General features: G+C 37.7%; 1 protein-coding gene across 1 annotated transcript in view; it reads right to left on the bottom strand.

The window, feature by feature from the left end:
• Positions 1-9,574: 9,574 nt before the first annotated feature.
• ARSK (arylsulfatase family member K) overlaps positions 9,575-26,840 on the bottom strand; it is a 44,441-nt gene continuing 27,175 nt past the window's right edge. The window contains exons 5-8 of the mRNA XM_037153851.2: positions 26,522-26,693; positions 22,449-22,673; positions 14,858-15,082; positions 9,575-10,196 (exon numbers count right to left, since the gene is read on the bottom strand). Coding sequence (XP_037009746.2) covers positions 9,907-10,196; positions 14,858-15,082; positions 22,449-22,673; positions 26,522-26,693 — 912 coding nt within the window. The 3' untranslated portion in view covers positions 9,575-9,906. The remainder of the gene's footprint in view (positions 10,197-14,857; positions 15,083-22,448; positions 22,674-26,521; positions 26,694-26,840) is intronic.

Genomic DNA, 26,840 nt, shown 5'->3' with positions numbered 1-26,840 from the left:
CCTTAGTCTAAAGGAAGAGTGAGTACCGGAGACAGGAGGCAGGGCGCGGGACACCAAGGTGGAGGTGAGGCGGTGCGGGGCGCGAGGCTGGGTCTATCAGTCCCATAATTGAAAACGCACATGCATAGAGAGGAAGCTGGATTCCGGTAGATTTGCGCTTAGTTGTTTTTTATAGGTTGTCCTCGTCACTTGTCGCTCGCATGTGGGTTGTACACTCGAGCAACACACATGATTCCTATTCTCCACCTTCTCGGAGACTCCCCTCTCAATCCTTTCTCCCCGTCCAATCTTTCCCAAGGCCCCCAAGCTGCCCTTGCAGGAGCCGCAGATCAGTGAGCTCTGGAACCTTCCCTGTTGGCTGTTTTCGGGTAGAGTGCTTCTGGACAGAAAGTCGTTTTGAGGGGCCGTTGTAAAGGCTCATGTTAACCCAGGACCAACTCAAGAGATGAAGCTCGAGACTGAGATTGTACCCCTCAAAGGTGGTTTTGTGATTGCCAGTAGGAAAAAAATAGTAAAGAAAGTAGTTTTTTCCTTAATCCTCACCCAAGGATATGTTTATTGATTTTAGAAAGAAGGGGAGGGGTGAGGGAGGGGAGATTGGTTTCCTTCGACCCTCCTGAACTTGGGAATCAAACCTCATCCCAGGTTAAGTGCCATTACCGGGAATCTAACAGCAACGTTTTGGTTCCCTGACGACGTTCCAACCAACTGAGCCACCTAGCCAGGGTGAAAGTAGTTTTGATTAAAAATAAAAAAAGGTTCGAGATGCCATGGATCTGCACTAGTAGGAGAAAAAAAACAAACACAAGAAACCTGACAGCGTTTTGAGCACAGAGGATGCCAATTGATAAAGATATGCCTTTCTCTGGCTACCAGTGAGAAGATTTACTTAGACAAAAGTCAGTGCTGTTGTTTGGCAATTAGAGTTGCAGTGGTTTGCAGATGGTTCCAAATGCTCCTCTTTACTAGGCGGAGAGGATCGCAGCTGCTTTCTCAGTGGTGTGAAACTCTTTTCACTGGTCTGAAGAAGGCACTGATAGGTGTATGCGAGCAGTAGCACATTTATTGCTTTCCATCCAGGGATGATGTGTCATCATGGCTTCTCATTCTCTTGATTATGTTTTCCAGGGGATGGGAAGTTGCTGGGGGGGAACTAGGCCTCCAATACGCCTACAGAAGAGGTGACTAAGAAAATAATAATGGGGCCAATTTTTAAAAAAAGAAATCCAAGCTATAGGAACTGGTTGAGAGTAAGTGCTGCCTCGTTTATTTTAGCCCTCCATCCTCAGGAAAAATTTTAGTTTTTTCCTGTTGGAAACATCCATTTGTCTTTTGGACACCCTTCATGTTAGTCACTCTGAAAGTAGAATTCCTACACTTCCTGAACTGGGAGTCTGTTAGGGTTCACGTTCCTGGGCTGAGAAAACATTTGGCACTTCAAGGTGCATGGGACAGGAAGGTGTGGTGGGCAGAGATGACAGTCCTGCCCTTTGCGGTAGTAATCCCTTTTCCTGAGCTATTGTCCTTTGGCCAGAGACATTTACCATTTCATCATCGTATTCCTAGTACCTAGCACTGCGCCTGACACATGGCAGGTATTAGTACATATGTTTTGAGTTGATGGTTATGTGATGTGTTTTGGAACTTTGAGCAAATGCTCCTGCCTTGACTATAAATCCATCACTTAAGAAAAAATGCCTTTTATCCATATGCTGGTATTATCTAGAGGAGCCCAGGGGAGCTCTGGGGAGATGTAGGAATAGCCATTCACGGCAGAATATTTAAGAAAGAGGTAGAATGATAGCCTTAAGAAATCAAACTCTTGGTTTCATTTTCACATTTTTCCCTTCAAAAGGTTTGCCCAGGTTCTTTCTCTTTGTAATATGTCATTCCAGCTTCTGATTTATTTCTTCCTGGGAGAAGGTAATAGCTAATATCAGTTTAATGTTTTTCAAGATGGTTCTGTAATTTGTTTCAAATATATCAAAATACTTTCATATAAGAAAACAAGATTCTACTAGTGAAATTATATTGCACAGAGCTTTACTAAGACCTGATAAAATGTTAATTTCAAATTCTTATTAAAATAATATTTGCATATTATTTCAAAAGTCAAATGGAACTGGAGGGCTGGTAAAAAAAAAATAAATAAATAAAGGGTTCCCTGTCCACACACCCTCACTCCTTCCCCTCTTCTGGACAGAACCAGTTTAGATTCTGTGGGCTGGTTTTCTGGCATGTACTTCATTCCATAATTCTGTTTATTGATTCAGTGATTTTAGGTATTAGTACCTTATTAGATAAAGATTTAGCTTTCACACCTCTGTACCTACTATTTCTTTACATACTATTAATAAAGTAATGTTGTAATTTCAGGTTAAATATATGTTTACTATTTACATTAGTATGAAATGATAGTATTCTCAGCTGAATATTATATTATATTATGAATATAATTTTCTTTTAAATTTTGTTAAATAATTGCCTTTTTAAATTTTTAGTTTCCACAGCTAATTCTTTTTGTACCCTTCAATAGTTCCTCAATTTCCACAAGGTCAGGGCACACAGTACTAGTTTGTCTCAATATTGGTGATGTTTTAAGTGTCACATATATATTTTTTTAAATTAAACATGTCTTATTATAAAAATAGTATACATTAATTGCAGAAAAATTAGACAATACAGATTAGCAACAAAAACCACTTCACAGATCACCCAGAGATAATCATTGTTAATACTTATGTTATACATCCTTCAGATGGTAATGACTAGAACTATGTATTTATAAAAATAGATCATACAAACAAGTAGATCATACTATATACAATGTTTTGTATCCTGCTTTCCCCCCACTTAAAATTACATGTGGACAAGTTCCCATTTAATGACTAAGAAACGTGATGTAACTACGTGTGATGTGAAGTGAATACAATGATTTAAATCGCCCCGTGTTTCTGGGCAGAGGTTTCCCAGGTTTCACTTTATAAATACTTCTGTGAAGAATGTCTCTTCACATACGTACTTCCATCACATTCAGTCATTCCCTTATAAACTCCTGGAACTGAAATCGCAAGGACAGACAGAGCACATGTATTTTTAAAGCATTTTAAGACTTGGGGCACAAGCAATGCATGTTTGTTTTTCCTTATAACCCAAACAATAATGGGCCTCATCACTGTTTTGAATTTTTGTCATTCTCTTACAAGAAAAAATCATGTTTGTTATTTCTTCATTTTTAAATTGAGAAGCCTTTAAAACTCTCCATGCAATGAAAATGAGAGCCAGGCATTGATAGTTTTTAAACATACTCGGGTGATTTCAATTTGCAGCAAACTTATGAACCATTGTTCTAGGTTGGAAGTTAGCGAGTTATGACGCACAGGTGGAACCCTGTGTTCTGGTAAGCACAGTTTCATGGGCACACAGCCAGCTAATTTGTTTGCTGTTGTCTGTTGCTGCTTTTATGCTACCAGGGCAAGACTGAGTAGTTGTCAGAGACCACATGGCTCACAAAGCTTAAAGTAGTTAGTATCTGGCCTTTTTCATAGAAAAGGATAAAACAAAGAGAGATGGCATCCCTTTGTCAGCTCTCCTGTGTAGGCTTTTGCTAGAAGTTACTGTTTCTAGAAAGTTCTGCTTTATTGAGAAGGCCAGTCCCTTTCACCCCTGTCCTGCCATGACCTAACGTGTTAGTTTTCTTCTCCAATGTGATATCTGAAAAACTCTAATTCTAACTCATAGTAACTCAACAAGTACTAAAGTTCTCCCATGTGTCAGGCACTTGGGACACTTTTGCCAGGAAACAAAAAGGACAAAAGGCCCTGACTATATGGAGCTTTCATCCTAGTTGGGGAGGAGGTATGGGAGACATCACAAGCAAGTTCAATGTACAAAATGTACACTGAATTGAGTGGTAATGTTTTCCGTGGAGAAAAATAAACCAGGGGAGTCCTTGTGAGAAGGTAGCTTCTGAGCACTGATCTGGGGAGGAAACAGTTGAGCCACGTGGAAATTTGAGGAAAGAACTGCATTCCAGGCAGAAAGAATTGACAAGCACAGACGTCTTGAGATGGTACGTGGCTGGTATGCTGGCAAATAACAGGGAAGTCAGTGTGGCTGGAGCAGAGTGAATGAAATGGCAGTGTGGATAGAGATGCTGTCTGAGACAGAACATTTGACCAGATCATTTAGGGCCTTGAAGGCCAATGTAATGACTTTGACTTTTAGAGAGTAAGATGGGAAACCAGTGGAGGGTTTTGAGTATTCAGTGACGTAACTGGATATATTTTTAACAGAATCACTGTGGTTGCTGTGGTGACAATAGACTGAAGAAAGCCACAGGCAGATTCAGGGAGACCTTAGGAGGCTATTGCAAAATTCTAAACAACAGATTATGGTGCATTGTAACAAGGTGGTTGCTGCGGACGTAGTAAAAAATGAAGCCCAAATATGGTCCCCAATCCAGTTTATAATTTCTGTTGGCTTCTCTCAGATTCTGCCATAATTTATCTTGGTTTTATAAGTTTTTCTTTTTTGTTTTCATGGTTGTTAGATAACATTTTGAATTATGTAGATATCCTTAAGATTCAATCGTATCTATTATGATCCTGCTTAAAACATCACGAATGCTCGGTAACTTCTAACAATGGATGCATATTAAGGGGTTTGTGTAAAGCAAGGTGGTTTTATCTTCACATGCCTGTGTTTTCAGGACCACATTTCTACTAATGTTTTATTTTTCCCTAAAATTGGCGCACACACACACACCTTAGCTATTTTATGTTTTTCAGTTTTAATTAGGAGATGGTAGGTAGGTTTGAATATTTTCATTTTAACCTTAATAATCTAAGATTGATATCTTTTTCTTAAAGGTTTTACTTCAGAATGTACCTGAAGTGAAATTTATTTCTTAGAAATTCATACGTAACTACAAAGATAAGCTCATGCAAATTCACCAAAGAACAATAAAATAGATAAACTGACTCATAAAGAAAAAGGACAGTTTGAAAAAGGAAGTTAGGGAAAATTATTATTTGCAGAGAAGGTTTTTTTAACCTGGAAAGTATAAGATATCAACTGAAAAACTACTATAAGCAATAAGATGGTTTGGTACAAAATAAACATATAGCAATAAAGCAATAAAGTTTGCATATAAACAACAATCAGAAGATATAATGGAAGAAAGATTTACTTAAAAATTGCACCACCACCAGTGATTGATAAAACAACTAGGAATAAGCTCATCTCTGGCTACACAAGCAAGACATCACAAGCAAGGATCGTCATCTGGAGAGAATAAACAAAACAACAGTAAGAGCAAAACAGTGCCCAGGTGTCATCCCTAGAATTCTAATTCAATTGGTGTGGGGTGAGGCCTTAGGTGGTATTTTATAAAGACCCTACTTTCCAAATACCTCTATGAAGAAACTGATTCATTTGAGGAAACCTTATAATACTACTGAGTGTTATAATAGAAGGCTTGAAGAAAGGGAAAAGCATACTCTATTCTTTAGAATAATGGAATATTTTAACAAGTTTAGTTCTCCCTAAACTTGGCTATACATTTATGATTGCATAAAAAGACTAACAGGATCTTCATTTTTAAAACTAGATGAACTTATTCTAAATTTGTATAGAAAAAAAATAAGTTAGCAAGAGTACCCAGGACAATTCTAAAAAGAAAACTATTGCAAAAGGACAAGCATGACCAGATATTGACTACCACCCTAATAAACAAATTAGAGTGGTCCACTGCAACACAAAAACAAATGTTCTGAAAGGACCCAAATGAAAATGAGACATTGGTATATGATAAAATGTCATTTCAGATCCACAGAGGAAAAGATCAATTTATTTCATAAAAGATAAATAATAAAGTGGCATTTTCTTTTTAGAATTATATTTTATTGATTATGCTATTACAGTTGTCCCAATTTTCCCCCCTTTCTCCCCCTACTCAGGCAATCCTCATACCTTGTCCATGTCCATGGGTCATGCCTGTGGGTTCTTTGGCTTCTCCCTTTCCTACACTGTACTGTACATCCCCATAGCTACTCTGTGACTACCTATTTGTACTTCTTAATCCCCTTACCTCCTCACCCATTCCCCCCGCACCTCCCTCATCTGGTAGCTGTTCAAACACTCTCCATTTCTTTGATTCTGTCTCTGTTCTTACTTGCTTAGTCTGATTTTTAGATTCAGTTGTTAAATACATAGATATGTATTTATTGCCATTTTATTATTCATAATTTTGACCTTTTTCCTAAAAAAAAGTCCCTTTAACACTTCATATAATAATGGTTTGGTGATGATGAAACTCCTTTAGTTTTTTAGGGTTTTTTTTCCCCCTGGGAAGCTCTTTATCTGCCCTTCTATTCTAAATGATAGCTTTGCTGGGTAGAGCAATCTTGGTTGTAGGTCCCTGCTTTTCAAGACTTTGAATATTTCTTGCCAGTCCCTTCTAGCCTACAAAGTTTCTTTTGAGAAATCAGCTGACATTCTCATGGGAACTGCCCTGTAGGTAACTACCTTCTTTTCTTTTGCTGCTTTTAAGGTTCTTTATCTTTAACCTTTGGGATTTTAATTTTGATGTGTCTAGGAGTGGACCTCTTTGCATCCATCTTGTCTGGGACTCTCTGTGCTTCTTAGACTTGCATGTCTATTACCTTCACCAAATTAGGAAAGTTTTCTTTCATTACTTCTTCAAATAGATACCCAATTTCTTGCTCTTTCTCCCCTCCTTCTGCCATCATATGATGCAAATGTTGGACTGCTTGAAGTTGTCCCAGAGGCTGCTTATACTATCCTCAATTTTTTTGGAATTCTTTTTACTTCTTGTTCTGATTGGTTGTTTTTTCTGCCTTTTGTTCCAAATCATTGATTTGATTCTCAGCTTCATCCACTTTGCTGTTGTTTCCCTGTAAATTATTGTTTATTTCAATTAGTGTATTCTTCATTTCTGACTAGATCTGTTTTATGCTGTTGAGGTCCTCACTAAGTTCCTTGAGTATCATTACAACCAGTATTTTAGACTCTGCATCCAACTGCTTATCTTTGTTTCATTTAGCTCTCTCTCTGGAGTTTTGATCTGTTCTTTTATTTAGACCATGTTTATCTCTTCATTTTGGCAGCCTCCCTGTGTTTGTTTCTATGTATTAGGTAGAGCTGCTTTAATTCTGTGTCTTGGTAGTATGGCTTAATTTAGTAGGTGTCCTGTAGGGTCCAGTGCACAGCCTCACCTACCGCCCAAGCTGGGTATGCAAGGTACACCCTTCTTGTGGGCTGAATACAGCCTCCTCTTGTAGTTGAGGGTTGGTTGCTGTTGGCAGATCAACTGGAGGGATTTACCCAGGCCAGTCAGTTGCATGTTTTGGCTGTGACTACTGACCACCAATCTCTCCCCTCCATGGAGAATCAGTTATGCAGGGGCAGGGTGGTGGTACTCTGAAATGGTCTGTAGCTGCCCACTGGGTACACAGGCTTTAGGATCTCCCAAGTGGTACATGCCAAGGTGAGCCTGGTGCTGCCTTGCTTAGGCTATAAAGTAATTTGGAATGGTTGCTACTTGTGCTGGGCTTGGAGATTTGCAGTGAAGCCAAGCTGTGAATCAAGGCTGGCTGCAGCTAGTGCCCAGCCCTGGGCCAGTTAGCAAGAAGTACAGGGGCTGGGAACTCACTGAGACCAGCTGTTGCTTGTTTGATAGGGCTTTAGGAAGTTGTGAAGCATAAGCCAAAACCCAACGTTCACAATGAAAAGTCACAGGCCCATAAGTTGGGTGGAATGGAGTCTCAGGGGATCTCCAGGGTGGGGCACATAGTGTTAGGCAGGTTGATGGAGTCTCAGATATGGCACTAGCCTGTAGCTCTGTGGCTCTGTCAGGGGAGGGCTTGGAAAAGGACAATGGCCTCTGCCTGCCTTTCTGTTTGGGAGAAAGCTGTCCACCAGTTCTTGCCTTCATGCCCAATACTTCTTTTCCTCCCTATATGCCACTAGCACCTTTTAAGCTGCTATCCCAGAGCTGGAGCTCAGAGGGAGTGAATCTAAGTCCATCCACATGTGGGTTCTTTAAGCAGAACTGCTCGGGACCCCAGAAGTTTCTTCCACTGACTCAGTCCCTGCTGGTTTTTGCAGGCAGAAGTTATGTGGACTTACCCTTCCAAATTTTTATTCACCATATGTGGATGTGGGACCAGCCCACTCCGTGAGTCTGCCTCTTCTACCAGTCTGGATGGAAGTGTTTTTTTTTTTTAATTCCATGGTTGTCAGACTTTCATTAAACTCAATTTCTGACAGTTCAGATTGATGGTTGTTCTAATTTTAGTGGTCATTTTGATGTGGTTGTGCAAGGAGGTGAGTCATGTTTGCCTGTGCCACCGTCTTGACTGGAAGTCTTAAAGTGGCATTTTCTGACCAATGGGACCAATGTTTATTCAGTGAAAGGTCAACTGGGTAGCCATCTTATAAAACAAACTAAAATTAGATCTCTCCTTGGTAACCACTCCAGATGGGTCAAGGACCTAAAGATGAAAAATATAACTCTAAAAGAATATAAATGGGGAAGACTATTCTAAATATATATGACATGAAATCCCAGAGCTACAAAAGCAAATATTCATACACTTGATTGCATGAAAATACCAATTTATACATGTTAAAAACATGTCAGCAAAATCAAAAGACAAATTACAAAAAGGAAAAGAAATATTTTCAGCTCCTTTTACAGACAAAGAACTAATATCTAAAGCATGCCTGTAAAAAATAAAGAGAAAAATGGGCAAAGAAGAGAAAAATAGGAAAGGTCATAGTAAAGGAAATTTCAATGGTTATTAAATATATGAAAACATGATATGAATTACTCAAAAAATAAAATAATATATATTAAAAATTTTAAAATTATTGATTTTAGAGAGAGAAACACTGGCTTGTGGTTCTACTTATTCTTGCATTCATTCCTTGCTTCTTGTGTGTGCCCTGACTGGGGATCAAATCTGCATCCTTGACACATTGGGACAGTGCTCTAAACAGCTGAGCTACCTGGGCCTGGGCAGTAATAATATATTTTTAATCTATTAGATTAGCAAAGGATGTGAGGGCTTGCATTGCTGGTGAGAGTTTAAGTTGGTGTAATTTCTTTAGGGGTAATTTGGTAATACTTTGCTAGATAGGTCTTGCCCCAGCAATTTCATTTCTAGGTGTCTATTTTTTTAAAATGTTTTATTATTGGTCAAGGTATCTATTGTTAAGTGTGGGGGGGAAGCAATATGCAGGACATTTTTGTGGGGGGGGGTAAAGAATATAAAGTTTGTATATGCCTGGTCTGTCTCTAAGAGGATGCACAGGTTATAGTAGTGGCCTCCAAGAAGGGGAACTGGGTGGCTGGGGCACTTGGAAAGGAGGGAGACTTCATCTTCAGTGTTAACTCCTTTGTACAATCCAAAGCTTGTACTTTGTACATATATTTACAGTATTAAATGAGCCTTATCCAGGGACTATGTCCCATCAGATACTTCCATCGAAAAAAACACAAATGGTCCATGTCCTGTCAGATACAAATAACTCATTAGACACCATCAAATACTCAGAAATTGCTATTTTATGGTTCATAAATAATAATCGATAATAGATATTCTACATTCCATATTGTTCAGAGGAATATAATTTTATATTCTTCCATTTGCTTCCATTCTTTTAATGCTTCCATTAAGTTGTTAGAAGTTAGTAAGAAGATGTTAATAATAATCATTTTTGAAAATATATAATTCTCTAATGATTGTTTTTTACTTTAAATAGTGTACATTCTTTAAAAGTAAAAGTCAGTAATTATTAAAAGTAACACTTAAAATACATAATTAATCATGATCTTTTAAAGTATTTCTATATAGTTCTGGAACACTTTCTCATTTTTATTCATAATTTTTTTTGGTTAGCATCAGTTTTAAGCCACTGATCAATTGCGCTTTCATACTTCTTAGGTTCTTTCAGCCAGTCTTGATGCCACCTAAGATTTGCTATAACATCTGAATAGTTCTGCCCTAAGCTTTGTTTCCACTTGATAAATTGCTCTTTATTGTACTGGTGGACAGAAGCAGAAACTTCAGGGTAGTTTATAATGGAACGAAGCTTCTGGTCCAAAGAAGATGCTATTTCTGGAAATTTTGTAGCAATATTTGTTAGTTCATCTGGATCTGAGGAAACATCTGAAAGAAAAAAAATATCTGTCAAAATAATTACCTGCTATAAGAACATTTTTTAGAATGTCATTACTCTGTGACAGATAATGTATTAGAATTTATTTTTATTTTCAGTTCCTCTTAGCATAGTAAGACAAAGGACAGTATAAATGGTAAAACCATATACCAAAAGTTAAACACCTCTTTAAATGTATGTTCAAATTATCTTCCTTCTTACCATCATCTTCTGTCCCATTTTTTCTTATTCATCCCTAGATGGCAGAAACGGTCAAACTTATCACTAGTAAGCTGGCTTAGCCCTAATTCCTCCTGATTTTGATGCCTTGCTTACTATGACATACAGGAAAAAAAAGCAGTAATGCTTTTATTGTCCTGTATCATCAATAGCCCCAAACTAAAGAATATTTTGAGTTAATAATTTTGACATTTGTAATTGGGAAACTTAGGGATAAGTTACTATTAATAATGGTTTAGTACATATTTCATGTGCAAAAAGGGAGCATGGGATAAGTAAAATCTTAGTTATAATAATGTTGATTGAAAGTGAATTCACAAAATAGTGGAGCTACCAGGCATTAGTATAGGGTGAAAGGAAGATGGATTTTGGAGTCAGACCAGGCTTGAAATCCCAGTTATGCCACTTCTTACCATGAAACCTTGGACAGGTATCTGAATCCCTTTGACCCCTGGTCATCTCTATAAAAATGAGGATTATTATACCATCTTGTAGGGTTGGAGGCAACATTAAATATATGTGTAAAATGTCAGGCTCCATAAGATATAGGTGTTAATTCTCCAGGAAAGCTGCAACCAAGGTACAATATCAGGGTGTTGACTACTGACTGGCAAAGATAACCATGAATATTAGAAGATGCCTTGATCTGAGAAAGACAGTGATTTGAATATTGCATTCCAGATCAAAAGCTTTAGGACAATTACTCTGGAATTCAGAGGGTGATTTGCAAAGACGCTGCTCCCCACGTGGGCAACCTTTGGTAGATTATCTCAGTATGAGAAGCAGCAGGTATTTATTTATTTAATGCTAATTACTGTATCTCCTAGGCAGTACTACACTTAAAAAGGTCAGCTCATTACACATCATACACTTTAAAAAAATGTATCTTCCATCCAGCTACCCTGTCTTTTGTTCAGATCATTTAAGCTACTTACATTTAAGGTGATTATTGATGATATGTATGTAGTGCCATTTTATTAGAAAACATTTTCCTCTGATTTTTTTTCTCTTTTTCCTCTTCTTAAAGCAAGCCCTTTAACATTTGTTGCAGTACAGATTTGGTGTTAACAAACTCCTTTAGCTTTTTCTTGTTTGGGAAGCTCTTTATTTCTTCTTCAATTGAAATGATAGCCTTGCTTTGGTAAAGTAGCCTTGGTTGTAGGCCCTTGATTTTTCATCACCTTGAATATTTCACACCACTCTTCTGGCCTAAAATGTTTCTGTTGAGTAATTAGATGCTAGTCTAATTGGTGCTCCCTTGTAGGTAATTATCTGCTTTTCTCTTGTGGCTTTTAGGATTCCTTCTCTTTAAACCTTGTAATTTTAATTATGATGTATCTTGGTGTAGGCCTCTGGGTCCAACTTCTTTGGGACTCTCTGAGCTTCCTGGACTTGTGTGACATCTTCCTTTACCAGACTAGGCAAGTCTTCAGTCATTATTTCTTCAGTTATGTTCTTGATCCCTTGCTCCCTCTTTTCTTGTGGTATTCCTATGATGTTACTGCATCATAGGAATCTGTTACTGCATTTCATGCTGTCTAAATGTTTCTTAAGCTCTCCTTATTTTTCTTAAAATTCTTTTTTTCTGCTCTGCCTGGGTGTTATTTTCTACCTTGTCTTCCAAAACACTGATTCTATCCTCTGCTTCATCAAACCTACTGTTTATTACTCCCTGTGTATTATCTGTCTCAAATATTTCACTCTTTATTTCTGACTCATTCTTTTTTTTATGGTTTCCATTGTCTCTTTTCATGCTGTTGAGTATCCTTATAATTATTGCTCTAAAATCTCTATCTGATAAATTGCTTGCCTCCATTTCATGTAGTTTTTCCAGAGAATATGCTTGTTCTTTCATTTGGGGTCTGTTTCTTTGTTCCCATTTTGGCTCCTGCTTTGTATTTTGCACCTTAGATGTTAAACTAATCAGCCATTATGTTACTCAATTGTTAATCTAATCAATCTGTAATCAGCAATCTGGCTTAAGCACCACAGGGTGGGGCACAGTAATTCCTTCCCACAGGGATATTGCTTCCCCTCAGGCTGATGCCATTCAGGGAAGAGTACTTTGCCTGAGAAAGATGGCTTCTGCAATATGGGGAATGACTCAGCACAAGGTTCCCGGTGGCTTTTTCTAGTTGGCTGGAGGAACCTCTGGAGGAGCCTTCAGCTCCAGACTTTACTCAAGCATCTTTACTCCACTCTGCCCTTCCTCTGCTGGAGCCCGGGGTAAGTAGCTGCAAATGAAATTTTGTGCATTGGCCCTTTAAGAGGCTCTCTGCATTTCTAGTCATCTCTTCCTGGAAGACAGAAAGCCTACTGCTTTTCACAGCTCGATGCTACCTGGGTTTCTTTCCACCTCTCGTTCTGTAGGCTGGGGAGCCCATCTTGAGGTTTAGACCTCACACTTCTCAGGGGAAACCACCAGCTGCTGAAATATCCCTTTGGAACTTCAGCTGCCACCCATGGGAGTCTAGTCAGCTCTCTTGTGCCTTCCCCACTCCCCCTACCAGTCCTGTGGTGAAGTGGTTTCTTCTGTCTGTCTTGGCTATAAGGCTCCTCTCCAGCTAGTATTCAGTTGGTTATTCTGGATGATTTGTTTACAATTTAGTTGTAATTCCAGATTGGTCCTGAGAGGAGCTTAGTGTAGCTTTCACTTACTACTCCCATTCACAGGTCCTTCAATAAGAATAAAATACCTAGGAATAAAACTAACCAAGGATGTAAAAGATCTGTACACAGAAAATTATAAGACGCTGAAGAAAGAAAGTGAAGAAGATAACAAATAAATGGAAATACATAGTGTGTTTATGGATAGGAAGAATTAACATAATAAAATGTCAATACTACAATTTATAGATTCAATGCAATTCCTATCAAGATTCCAATGATATATTTCACAGAACTAGAACAAATATTTAAAAAATTTATACGGAACCACAAAAGATCACTGCATAGCAACAGTGATCCTGAGAAGAATGAAGTTGGAAGAATCATGCTACCTAGTATTAAACTATACTATAAGGCATGGTAATCAAAACAGCCTGGTACTGGCATAAAAACAGACACATAGATCAATGGAACAGAATAGAGAGCCCAGAAATAAATCCACACTTTTACAGTTAATTACTATTTGACAGTGGAAGCAACATATACAATGGGCTAACGATAATTTACTCAATAAATGGTGTTGGGAAAATTGGATACGTGCAGAAAAATGAAACTAGACCAGCTTCTTACACCACACACAAGAATAAATTCAAAATGGATCAAAGACTTAAATGTTAGACCTGAAACCATAAAAATCCTAGAAGGAAATATAGGCAGCAAAATCTTGGATACTGCTCGTAGAAATTTTTTATCAGATATATCTCCCCAAGTAAGAGAAACAAAAGAAAAAATAAACAAATAGGACCACATCAAACTAAAAAGGTTCTGCACAGCAAAGAAAAAACCTCAACAATATACAAGGACTAACCAAAGAAGGGAGAACATATTCTCTGGTACTTTTGATAAGGGGTTAATACCTAAAATTTATAAAGTACTTACAAAACTCAACACCAAAAAAACAAATCACCCAACTAAAAAATGGGCAATGGATCTGAATAGACACTTCCCCAAAGAGGACATACAGATGGCCAATAGACACAGGGAAAGATGCTCAATTTCACTAATCATCAGAGAAATGCAAATTAAAACCAACAGTGTGATATCATCTCACGCCTGTCAGCATGTGTATCATCAATAAATCAACAAACAAGTGCTGGTGAGGATGTGGAGAAAGGAGAACCCTTTTGTACTGTTGGTGGGAATGCAGACTGGTGCAGCCACTGTGGAAAGCAGTATGGGGTTACCTAAAAAAATTAGAAATGGAACTACCTTTTGACCCAGCAATCCCACTTCTGGGAATATATCCAAAGGTACCCAAAACACTAATTTTAAAGAACGTAAGCACCTGTATGTTCACTGCAGCACTATTTACAATTGCCAAGATATGGAAGCAGCCCAAGTGTCCATCAGTAGATGAGTGGGTAAAACAACTATGGGACATTTACACAATGGGATTCTATTCAGCCATAAAAAAAGAATACAATTTTCCCTTTATAACCGTATGGATGTACCTGGAAAACATTATGCTAAGTGAAATAAGCCAGCAGAGAAAGACAAATACCATATGATTTCAGTCATATGTGGAATCTAATGAGCAAGCTGAACTGACAGGCAAAACAGAGACAGACTCACAGATGGAGAGCAGATAAAAGCTAGTTGGGGGAGCGGAGGTTCAGTGGTAGGATTGAGTAAAAAGGCAAAAGGTCTCATGGACATGGACAACAATGTGGCGATTGTGGAGGGAAAGGGAGTATAAGAGGGCTAAATGGTAATGGAAAATATCCAATAAAAATTAAACTTAAAAAATATATATCAACAAATTTACCAAAGAGTTGAGGCGATACAGAGGCACCATCAGAGTAGGCTATATACTTCCACTGGCTGGTCCGAAGCATGTAGGTGGAAGCATTCACATTGCATCCATGAAATTCACTGAGAATCCAGGGTGCATGTGGGTTTTTGAATTTATTCTCATTCTTAAACACTTCTGATGATAATGGCAACAAAGAGTATCCACTCAGGTTCAGAGGCAGAGGAATTCCAGCAATGTCTGTAACACAAATAATATAATATTTTAAAATAACTCGTTTTTTCATTTGTGAGACATTCATAAATGACATTATCACAGAGACTAGAGACTGTGTATGGATTTTGTAAAAAAAATTGTCTGGATCCAAGTACTTTCTCTACTAGCTATGCTTGTGCACGTTATTAACCACTTTGAACCTCAGTTTCCTCCTTTGTAAAAGGGAAATAATAGTAATGGTGCCTGTATTTCATAGGTTTATTTTTGGTTTCAATATGATAATTTATGTAAAATTCTGAGACCAGTGCCTGGCACACAGGAAACCCTCAACAAATGTTAATATTATTATCAGTCCTTTTTTTTCTGAATGATTAAATAATCACTGTTGTTGCTCACATTTGTCCCATAAGATATTACTAAGATCTATATAAGAAAGGGATTTATTTGTCATATGTTGTCAAACAATGGTTAAAATTAAACAGGTATATTTATTGTAGATGTAAATTTACTGCTGATGCATATCACACACCTTAAGAGGAGGTATATACTAAGCCATGTGTCCTAGAGTTATTTGATGATAGGACTTTTTTTTTTTTACCTCCAAGTACTATCTTGAGGAATTAGTGTTTTGCAGAATTTATGCTGGGAAATCCTACGTTATACTGACTTAGGGAAAAATAATTATTTTCCTCATCAACTATAGACATATAAGCAATAGGATGAAAAATGAAATGTCAAACTTATAAAGAGGTTGTTTAAAAGAGGTATTTGTAATGCAACAATGTAAGAATTACTTTCAAGGTATTTTTCTTTAATCCAAGCTGTTTTTTTTTAAATGAGAAAATTACCATTAATTATGGCTGGGTACTTAGGAGAGCTCCAAAACAGGTCTCTGGTTGCTCTCTCCACCCTTTTCTGGTTTCAGTGTTCTGTGTTTTTATGTATAATTAAATATTTCCAAAGAAAAATAGAAGCAATATATCTGCATTGCTGGAAATTAAAACTGAATGTGAAAATTAATTTAGCTTGACTATATGTATTTGTCGAAAAACAGGTTTATTAAAGGAGAATAAAGAAATAGAAAAAGACCTCTGTAAGTCTTCTTTAGGTACCTGTTTTAAATATAACTTAATTAAAAACTTTGTATCTTCCATTTCCTTGGAGGGGGCATATTGCAAGTACTAATCTTCTCCCAACCAATCATAATCAGGGAGTTTGAGGAAGAAAGAAAAAGCAAGAGAGTAAGAAAGAAAGAAAAGGAAAGAACTATAGATTTGGTATCATAGAAATGTACACTTGAAACCTGTAAAGTCACCCCAGTAGATTTAATTTAAAAAGAACTATTCCAGAGATAACTGGTTAAAAACGGAGCAGGAGGAAAGACACTGAAGAAAACACGCATGAGAGAACTGCCCAAGACGAAACTAACTGCTCTACAAGACAGTAGGCTACTCACTGCACGGTCGACTGTAAGGAAAGGAAGTCGTGGGGGAAGAGGCTGGCTTAGGAGGCCTGTTAACGTGTGCCAGCCATCGGGTGGCAACACCAGAGAGGCACAGGGAGAGAAGAGAACTTCGATGGCTGGGCAGCAGCGACCAACTGGCACGTATCATGACTGGGAAGTTACTGCATTGAGCATTTTAATAGCCTTTAATACGTAGACATACCTTATTTCATATCCATTCTTAGCCTAATTTTCCTAAAGAAGCTTGAAAGCCTAAGAAAATGTACAGTTTCCTGTGTTCATATGACAAGTAGTAAGCTAGGATAAGAGTACATTTAAGTATAATTTTTTTTTCACTTATTCAACAAAATTATTCCCTTTCACTTACCCCCTTTCTTTCCTACTTCTATTCTAGGAGTAGGAAAAAAAAAAAAACAATGGGCAAAACAGATAAGCTCTCTTAAAACTTAAATTCTAATGGAATTTAGACAAACAAGTATGCCAGATGGTGGTAAATGTAATGAAGAAAAATAAAGCAAGATAAGGGAGAGAAAATGAATGTTTATGTCCTGTTTTATACAATGTGATCAAGGAAGGCCTCTCTGATGAGGTAACATTTAAACAGAAACCTGAGGAAAGGCTGGAGTGAGCCCTGTGGATACATGGGGGAAGGGTATCAGCTCAGGGAACAGCAAGTGTGAAGACCTGGAGGCAGGGACCTGCTGGGCTCATTGCCCAGACACCAAGGGTGTCCTCTAGGGCTAGAGCAGAGCAAGTGAGGAGTGAAACTATAAAAGATGTATTGGGAAGAGGAAGAGATCATGGTGGACTCCTGTGCCCAGTTAGATTTTGGGTTTTACTCTAACAAAAATAGGAAACCAGTAGGGCATTTTGAGCAGAATTGTGACGTCTCACACTAACTACTGTATGGCGAGTGAACTGATTAAAAGTGGATACAAGTAGAAAGTAGGAGTTAGGAAGCTATATGGCAAGAGTCCAGGCAAGAGATAATGTGGTTTATTTCTAGTCTATTATTATCAGTAGAACAATGTACCTTTGTAATTGATGTTGAGTAAAACCCAGGTCCAATATCCATAGTATTTAATAAATACATATTAATCAGCTTTTCTATGTATCAAGAAACTGCATATTTATTTATTGTATATTTATTAATAATTTCCTTAAAAGCACTTTAGCTTAAACTGCTTTTCAAAAAGCTTATTGATCTTTGTTTAAAACCATTTTTCTTCTTTGTTCTTCTAACCGATCTGGATGAAGACAGAAAAGGTTATATTTCTTCCTGACCATATGAGTAGATAAGGAATTAGACTGGTATGGCAATGATCCAACTGTGCATTTTAAGGGCATATCTAAGAAAAATAAAAAATATCAAAGGTAATAAATATAACATTTAATTGTTTACCACGCCATAGTCTTAAACCATGGAATTATCGCAATTATTTCCATTTCATTCATAAGAAAATTGAAGATCCAAGATATTAAGTAACTTGCCCAGGGCCAAACAGTTGGTAAATCCTGAAGAAGGGATTTAAATTCAGGAAGCCCAGGATCTCTGCTTCTTCAGTACTACCTCACAGTCTTGCTTTACTGTAGTTATTTGACCGCACAATGGTTTTCAGCCAAAAAAAGTCAAACTGGTGTATACTAATTTGCAGCAGGGAACAAGGACTTTTGCCATTTGCAACAGCATGGATGGACCTAGAGGGTATTATGTTAAGTGAAATAAGACAGAGAAAGACAAGCCCTGGCTGGTGTAGCTCAGTGGATTAAGCGCTGGCCTGCGAACCAGACAATCCCGGTTCGATTCTCAGTCAGGGCACATACCAGGGTTGCAGGCCAGTTCCCAGCAGGGGACGCACGAAAGGCAACCATACATTGATGTTTTTCTCCCTCTCTCCTTCCCTTCCCCTCTAAAGATTAAAAAAAAAAAAAAGACAGAGAAAGACAAGTACCATATGATTCCTCTCTTATATGGAATCTAAAAAAACAAACAGACTCATAAACATAGCAAACTGATGGTTGCCAGATGGAATGGGACTCGACTAGGTGAAAGGCAAAAGGATGAAAAAGTACGAATCGGCAGTTACAATAAAATAGTCACAGGAATGTAATGTACAGCATAGGGAAGATAGTCCATAATACTGTAATAACTATGAATGGTATTAAGTGGGTACAAGACTTATTGGGTGATCATTTGTAAGTTTTATAAATGTCTAATCGCTGTGTTGTACATTGAAACTAATATAATGATGTATGTCAGTTGTAACTGAAAAATAAAAAATAAAATAAAAACAAAACAGTCTATAGAGAATTCCTCTCCCAAGCCTCCACTAAAATCCTGTAACAAGGAGGATTTTGCAATGTAAATTATTCATTTTAGCAATTAAGCATTCTTTTTAACTATAACTGTATTTTAAGGTAATTAGATTTTCACAATTTAAAAAATCTGGCTTTATTTTTATTTTCAGTTATAACTGTTGCTAGTAACCTTTTACTATCAAAAGTGTGCTGATTTGGACAGTAAGTTAGACATCTATCTCAGTAAGCAAACAAAAGAAGACAAAAAGCCATGTTCATGTAGTGTTAAAGCCTACATTTTCTTTTCAGTAATGCATGGGGGTCATTTTCACGTGTCATTTCATTTTTTGAAATAAAGTTAACTATTTTTTACCCACTATATTACTACTATATATTCAAACAGTTTGTACTTTTTAACCATAGAGATAAATTTGTCTGTTCATCTATAGTTTATTCTCTAATATCGGAATTTCAGAATTATACATGCGTATGTATATTTTGAAAAACAGTGTGCATACTTTTTAATCTCAAGATTGTAAAACAGAGAATTTACATCAAGGGCAAATATAAAAAACTATTTAAAGAAAAATGATGTAAACAATGCATATTAGTCAACTAGCAGATAAGGTGATAGGATGACTAGGAACCGATTAGGATAGACTATAGACAAACAAAATGCCAGAGATCACCATGAAATATACTGGGGGAAACTGAGAAATAATCACCCCAACCTTAGTCGCTGTACCTCAAGGAAACTGAACAGGGCTAAGAAGTCATCAAACCTGACGATCCTGAGGAGGCTTTTCACTGGAAATGGGGTGGGGGGGGCAAGGAGTACATGAGGAAAAACTAGGGGAGGAAGCTGTAAAGAAATGCCAATATAAATAACCATATATTCATAAAATTATAAAGATGATAATAAGGGAGATACTTAAAATAGTTACAAATATACACAGTTGCATGTACATTTATTTTTTAAGTATATTTTATTAATTATGCCATTATAGCTGTCCCAATTTTTCCCCCTTTGCTCCCCTCTGCCCAGTTCTCCCCTTCCCTCCTAGAAATGGTGAAAAATAATAGGGACTAGCAGAGCCAGAAAGTGGCAGAAATATGGCTAAGTGTTAAAACTGCTTAAGATAAAGGAGAACCAGCAAATGATGACTAAGAAACTGAAATTAAAAATATGCATCAGGCAAAAGTACGACAAAGAATTGTGTTCAAATATACAAGAAGTAATATGAAATAAATGAAAAAAGGAAAAGACACTGATACAAATTAACTGTAAAAAAATTTAAGACCTTGGAATAGTCTTTAGGTAAATGAAGAGAAAGACTTTTAGCAGAAGGAAGGAGATAAAAAGAACTCTCAAATTTCTTGATTTTTCAGAGACTTGTTTCTTTCACATTTTTAAAAAATTTAATTTATTTATCTTTAGAAGGGAAGGGAAGGAGAGAAGGAGAGAAATATCAATGTATGGTTGCTTCTGGCGTGTCCCCTGCTGGGAACTGGCCCCTGCTAGGAACTGACCTGCAACCCAGGCATGTGCCCTGACTGGGAATTCTTTCACATTTTAATATGTATATTAAACATATGTATCTTGTGTTGTGTTATCTTTTTCTTTCACCAAAACCTATTTACAGATTGATGGTACTTTTTGTAACTGATGTCTCTTTAAAACAGTGGAAATATAATGTTTAAATTATATTGTACTTGAAGTACTCTGCTAAATTAGATAGAAACTAACAGTTCTATATTAATTCCCTCTGTGTTGATGATGGCATTATGTTAGTAAAAACTGCTAAGTACCACTATCCAAATGTTGCTGTTCTATAAGCATGGTTATGCTTATAGACATTAAGAAACTAGTAAAGCAGATAGTTCAGAACCATCTAAAGTTTCTCAGGAGAAATGTTCATAGAATCAGATTAAGGGACTTTGCAAACACTGTACAAAATTAGTAGTTCCAAAGTGGATGAAATAGTCAAGAAGGGAAATGCTTACATTTAGGAAGGTGAAGAATCAGATGACATACAAGGTCTGTCTGGGAAAAGTCCAGCCATTCTTAATATAGAGAGAGTGGTTTGCAGGACATTGATGTAACCTGGCAGCCAAGGAGAGTGGTCTGGATTGCTCATGTGTGAACAATGATGACTTCACTACAAGCCAGTGGGGCCAGTAGATGCTGTTGAGTGAGCGTGTGTACTGTGTAGTCATAGCATTCAAAATTACTGAGTAGAGCAATGGATCTGCATCAAATTTTGCGTTAAGTTTGAACATTCCTCCACAGAAACCATTTGGATGACATGGAAAACTTTTGGGGATGGTGCAATGAGTGCAATGGAAATAAAAGTGTAGAACAAACTCTTAACAGATGGTTGAGAATCTGTTGAAAGTGATTCATGTTCTGAAGGCCTGCCAACAAGCAGAACACCTGAGAATGTTGAATGAGTACGGGATGCAATCAACAAACCTCTGTGACTGACAGTGCAAGAACTAGAAGCTGATTGGGGGATTCCAAAAACTACTGTATCTGAGATTTTGACACAGGATCTTAGCATGAAACATGTTGTGGCAAAATTTGTTCCATGGCTTCTGCTACCAGAGCAGAATGAAAATCACGCTGCAGTTGCTAATGACTTGATTCAAACCACTACCAGTGAACCAGATTTCCTCAAGAAGATCATAACCAGAGATGAATGGTGGGTCTATGGCCATGATCCAGAAATGAAGGCCTAGTGGTCCCAATGGAAACTGCCTGGTTCTCCACGCCCAAAGATGGTGCAGCAAAGTTGCAGCAAGATCAAGACCATGTTGAATGTGTTTTTTGATTAGGAAGTTATTGTCCATTATGAGTATGCTCCTCCAGACCAAATAATTAATAAGGATTAATAATAATCTTTGTCAATTGAGAGATGCAGTATGAAGAAAATGGCTACAGCTACGGGCAACTGGTGATTGGCAGCTTCATCACAGTGCGCCTGCTCATGAATCTTGTCTCATACAGAGTTTTCTAGTGAAATATCAAATCACCCAGGTGGCTCAGTCCCCCTACAGCCCAGATTTGGTGCCCTGCAACTTCTGGCTTTTTCCAAAGCTAACATCACCTTTAAAAAGAAGAGATTTCAGATTGTCAGTGAGATTCAAGAAAATACAAAGGGGCAGCTGATGGAGATGCCAACAAAGGATTTTGCAGAGTGTTTTGAACAGTGGAAGAGATGCTGGGAGAACTGTGTGAGGTCCCAATGTGCCTACTCTGAAGGGGACTGAGGCACTATTGTCCTGTGTACAATGTTTCTTGTATCTTTTTCAATAAATGTCTGTCTCCATTTTTCATATTACATGTCTGGATACTTTCTGGACAGACCTTGTACATACCTATCTATGAAGTTATGAACCCGAATATCTTCTGTGGCTTACTCCATAGTCATATCCTGATGAGATGTCTACAAGTAAGTGAAGGCCAAGGGAACTTAAGCAATATTATCCTCATGTTTCAGATTTGGATTTGATTCATAGTTAAAGGAGTTGCTCAAAGTTGTAAAGAAGTCAGCGCAGCCTGACTAGTTTGCTTATTCATTCTCCAGCATTATTACAAATAAAGATTTATAGAATTACATTACTTACCAAGCATAGTAGGGTAAATATCCACAAGAGAAACCACATCCGATACTTGTAGGTTGGCCTGAATCCCTGGCCCCATTATCAAGAGTGGGACGTGGGCGCTCGCTTCGTACATGCTCATTTTGTAGAACTGGCGGTGTTCCATGGCCAGCTCGCCGTGGTCCGAGGTGTATATGACGATAGTGTTCTTAAGAAGGCCTAACTGGTGAAGAGCCAAAATAATCTCACCTACAATATAATCAAGATAAATCTTAATTAGCTTTTAGTTAATGTTTTATTCTATCATAATAAGTTTATAACATCTCTATCCTATAAGAGGTGGTCCAAATGTTTCTTAACAACTGAGTAGTATTTACTGCTCCTAAGTAAGTAACACCAAGTTTCCTGTGCCTCTTCCTCAGCTGACAGACAAGAGAGAGGAAGAAGAAAATTATAATACTTATAGGATAGTTTATTTTATTTGAAGATGATACTGGCATGCTTTCTATGTTCCTATGGAAGAATGGGGAAAACTTTTTTCCCATTTAGTGACTTGAAAGAAAAAATACTAAGTCTGGACATCAGCACCACACGTCTCAGATACTGAAAGGGTGGATATTGCACTGACCCACAATTTCTGCCCAGTGGGAGGTGGTAAGAGGGGTCAGAACTCCCCTGCCCTGCCACACTTTTCCCAAGTCCATAATCACCAGATCTTGTCCATGAAGGTGGCAGAGAGTTATGGAAATCCCATCTTTGAAGAAGGGCTGGAAGCAGTACAAATAGCATCTGAGTGTGATTTCGCATATTCCTGGACAGCAGAATCCCTCTGGTCAGTCCCTACTCCTTCATGTCCTGAAACTTCTTCCTCATTATAATTAAGAGATCACTGTATTGTCCAGAGAGAATAGTATCCCCTATTTTGGCATTTTTTTAATCTAGGATACAGGGTGCTGTGCTATTTAAAAGATGAAACAAAAAGATTAAACAAAAGATTAAACAATAAAAAGCGAAACTAAAAATGACAGATAACTCAGAGGTCCAGTCAGAAATGAGACCCAGAGCTCTGTGGAGTTATTGATGGGATTCTTACCATTAGGATTTTCAACTGGACAACAGATACTGCTTCCTAATTGGTCTTCTGGCCTGCACTCTTTGCCTTCCGTAATATTTCTTGTGCCACTCTGGTGGATATCCTTCTAAAATTTCTGATCACATCACACCCAGTGCAAACCTCTTTCACAGCTTCCCATCATTTAATCCTTTAGCTCCATACCTTCAGACCTTTAAGGTTCACAATCCTAACAACTTAGAATTCCCTGAACTGATATTTATCAGTTTAGACTTTCTTGACTTCTATGTCAATGCCTTTTCTCCCACTGACTGCTTAGCAAATTGCCTTCTTTATGACCCAGCTCAAGCATTTTCCCCCTGGTGAAGCTCCCCGCTCCTCTAGGCAGAGTGAATCACTCTGACCTCCAAGACCCTATAGCTTGTGCACTGCTGTGGTTTCCACGTGTTATAATTGCCGGTAAATGTTTTACTGAGTTCTCACTACATGGCAGGCACTACAGATGCAAAGCTAGGTTCCTAAAATGCAATGTTGAGTAAGACTGAATGTCCCTGCCTTCATGAAGCTCCTATTTTTCAAGGGAAATGGATGATAAACAAGTAAATAGACTAAATAATTAAAGATTATGATGTAAGCAAACAAGGTATAGAGTAAGTAGGATGATGGGGTACACGAACTCAGAGTGGCTGGGAAGAGACTGCTGTGGTGGTGGTATTTGAGCTGACAGCTAAAGAGTGATGATAGCCAGCCATGGAAAAACAGGGAAGGCCATCCCAGGCAGAGGGAACAGTGCATATAAGGCCCTGAGGTAGAGTGCATGCCTAGAGGATTTTTTAAAATTTAATTTTTATTTTTTAAAATTAATTTATTTTAATTGTTCAAATACAGTTTTCTGTCTTTTACTCCATCTCAGTTCACCCCCGCCCAGTGCTCCCCACCTCCCTCCCATTTCCACCCCCCTTAGTTTTGTCCATGTGTCCTTTGTAATTGTTCCTGTAAATCCTTCCCCTTTTCCCCTGAAATTCCCTCCCCTCTCTCCTCTGGTCACTGTCAGCCTGTTCTCTATTTCAGTGTCTTTGGTTATATTTTGCTTGCTTGTTTGTTTTGTTGTTTAGGTTCCTGTTAGAGGTGAGATCACATGGTATTTGTCTATTACTGCCTGGCTTATTTCACTCAGCATAATGCTCTCCAGTTCCATCCATGCTGTTGCAAAGGGTAGGAGCTCCTTCTTTCTTTCTGCTGCATAGAATTCCATTGTGTATATGTACCACAATTTTTTGATCCATTCATTTACTGATGGGCACTTAGGTTGCTTCCAGCTCTTGGCTATTGTAAATTGTGCTGCTATGAACATTGGGGTGCGTAGGGTTTTTTTTGATAGGTGTTTCAGGGTTCTTAGGATATAATCCTAGCAGTGGAATTGCTGGGTCAAAAGGCAGTTCCATTTTTAGTTTTCTTAGAAAATTCCGTATTGTTTTCCGTAGTGGTATTTTAATTAATACATAATTTCTTGATAACATTCAACTTAATACTACCAATGCCTGACATACTGCCTGATCACTAGGAGGCAATAAATGTTTTTGAACAGGCATTGTGAACAGTAATAAATACTACTGTATTTGGTGACCAAACCTGTTGTAGATTTAACAGCAAGGATACAATGTATTTCATAACCTTGCTAACTTGAAGTGGGCTGCTTCCTGAAGAGACATCAAGGGTAGTGTTCCCACACTGCCTGCATAACATTATATACTATTTCACTTTAGCAGATATGGATGAATGGATAGTTGCAAACATTCAAAAGAGATTTCCAGGGTGCAAATGGGTGACTATCACTAATATCAGAAAATATATAAATACAATTCAACATCTGTGTGGATTTAAGGATTAAAGAAACTTACTTAAAATCTTGCATTTTAAATTAAATAGTTGGAAAGTCCTTAAGACTTAGTACATATTATACTTTATATATTATACATAATTTAACCATATGGCTGTTTTGCCATATGGCAAACAGGCTGTTCCTGTTTTATATTTTTCTATTTTTGCCCAATAAATGTTTCTTAATAAATAGCCATTTACTTGTTCACTACCAAGATTTACTTTGTACAGAAAAGGTGTTACCTATACTTCGCAATGAATCTATGCTCTATTCCACTGTGCAGCAAAGTTAATGATATGGTTTGTGAAAAGGACATACCCATAAAAATGGGTATGTTTTTTAAACCAGGGTTCCTCCACCTGAAGTGGAAACTGTCACAACTCTACAAGTGAGTGGCCAAACACATTCTTGACAGTCATTTTAGGGAGACAGGTTTGGTTTTGAGCTGAATTACAAAAGGACATTCGCTATGATTCTGGACCAGAATACACACGGGGAAACTGACTTCACCTCTAGGTAAGCCTTGCTCCGAGGGGCCTGGGGGGAAATATTGGTTTCGTAGGTATTACAAGTCTAGGAGAAGTCACAAAGTTTACAACTAAACTGTCTCATCGTCTAGATTCTAGAATCTGGAACCTAAGCTGCCTCTGTTACCTATCACAAGGGTAACTGTGTTTGAATACAGGCATACTTCAGAGATGTTTTGGGTTTGGTTCTAGGCCACTGCAGTAAAGCTGTAATCTTTTGCTGGTGGAGGGTCTTCCCTTTAACTTGTATAAAATGCAACCTGTGAAGTGCAATGAAGAGGCATGACTGTACCGATTTCTGATTAAAGCTGGCAAAAGGATTTGTTCCAAGCAGATGACATAGCCTTCCGTGACCCTTTCTTTGTATATGAACAGATCTAAGTATTTATTAATTTATGAATAAATAAAATAGAAAAGGCCTTTATTCTATTATTAATGGAAATGATCCAACTTTTATATGTGTCAAGAACCTTATAATGCTAAGTCTGAAGTATCTAAGCAACTGATAAAAGAAGTGATCTTAGGATGTTCATACAAGTCACCAACCAGCATAATCACAGTTACTTGGGAAAATATACTTTTTCTTCACAAAATTGCTAATTATTATACCACCTACCAAGCATGGCGTCTGTCTCAGCACACATAGCATAATAGAATGCTCTGATGTTCCTAATTTCTTTTTCTGTGAACTTCCCAGTGCAGTTCTTTGTGTAAGAAGAGTAGTAGTCTGTAGGGTGCGTCTCTGACAGAGGCAGCCACTCTGGGATTTGGATGGCACCATGAGACACCTCAAACCGGGAGAAAAAGAGTGTGATGTTCGTCTCATCCAACAAGTACACTTTAATTATCGCAGAGAGCAGAAGAGAATGGTTAAAAATTATGTACAGAAAACAGTGAATCAAATACATAAATTAGGAACAAACTATTCTCAGTAG

The sequence above is a fragment of the Artibeus jamaicensis genome, unplaced genomic scaffold (assembly GCF_021234435.1).
Source record: "Artibeus jamaicensis isolate MK-2021 breed Jamaican fruit bat unplaced genomic scaffold, CSHL_Jam_final contig_3214, whole genome shotgun sequence".
NCBI lineage: Eukaryota > Metazoa > Chordata > Mammalia > Chiroptera > Phyllostomidae > Artibeus > Artibeus jamaicensis.
This window is presented reverse-complemented; position numbering and strand designations above follow the sequence as displayed.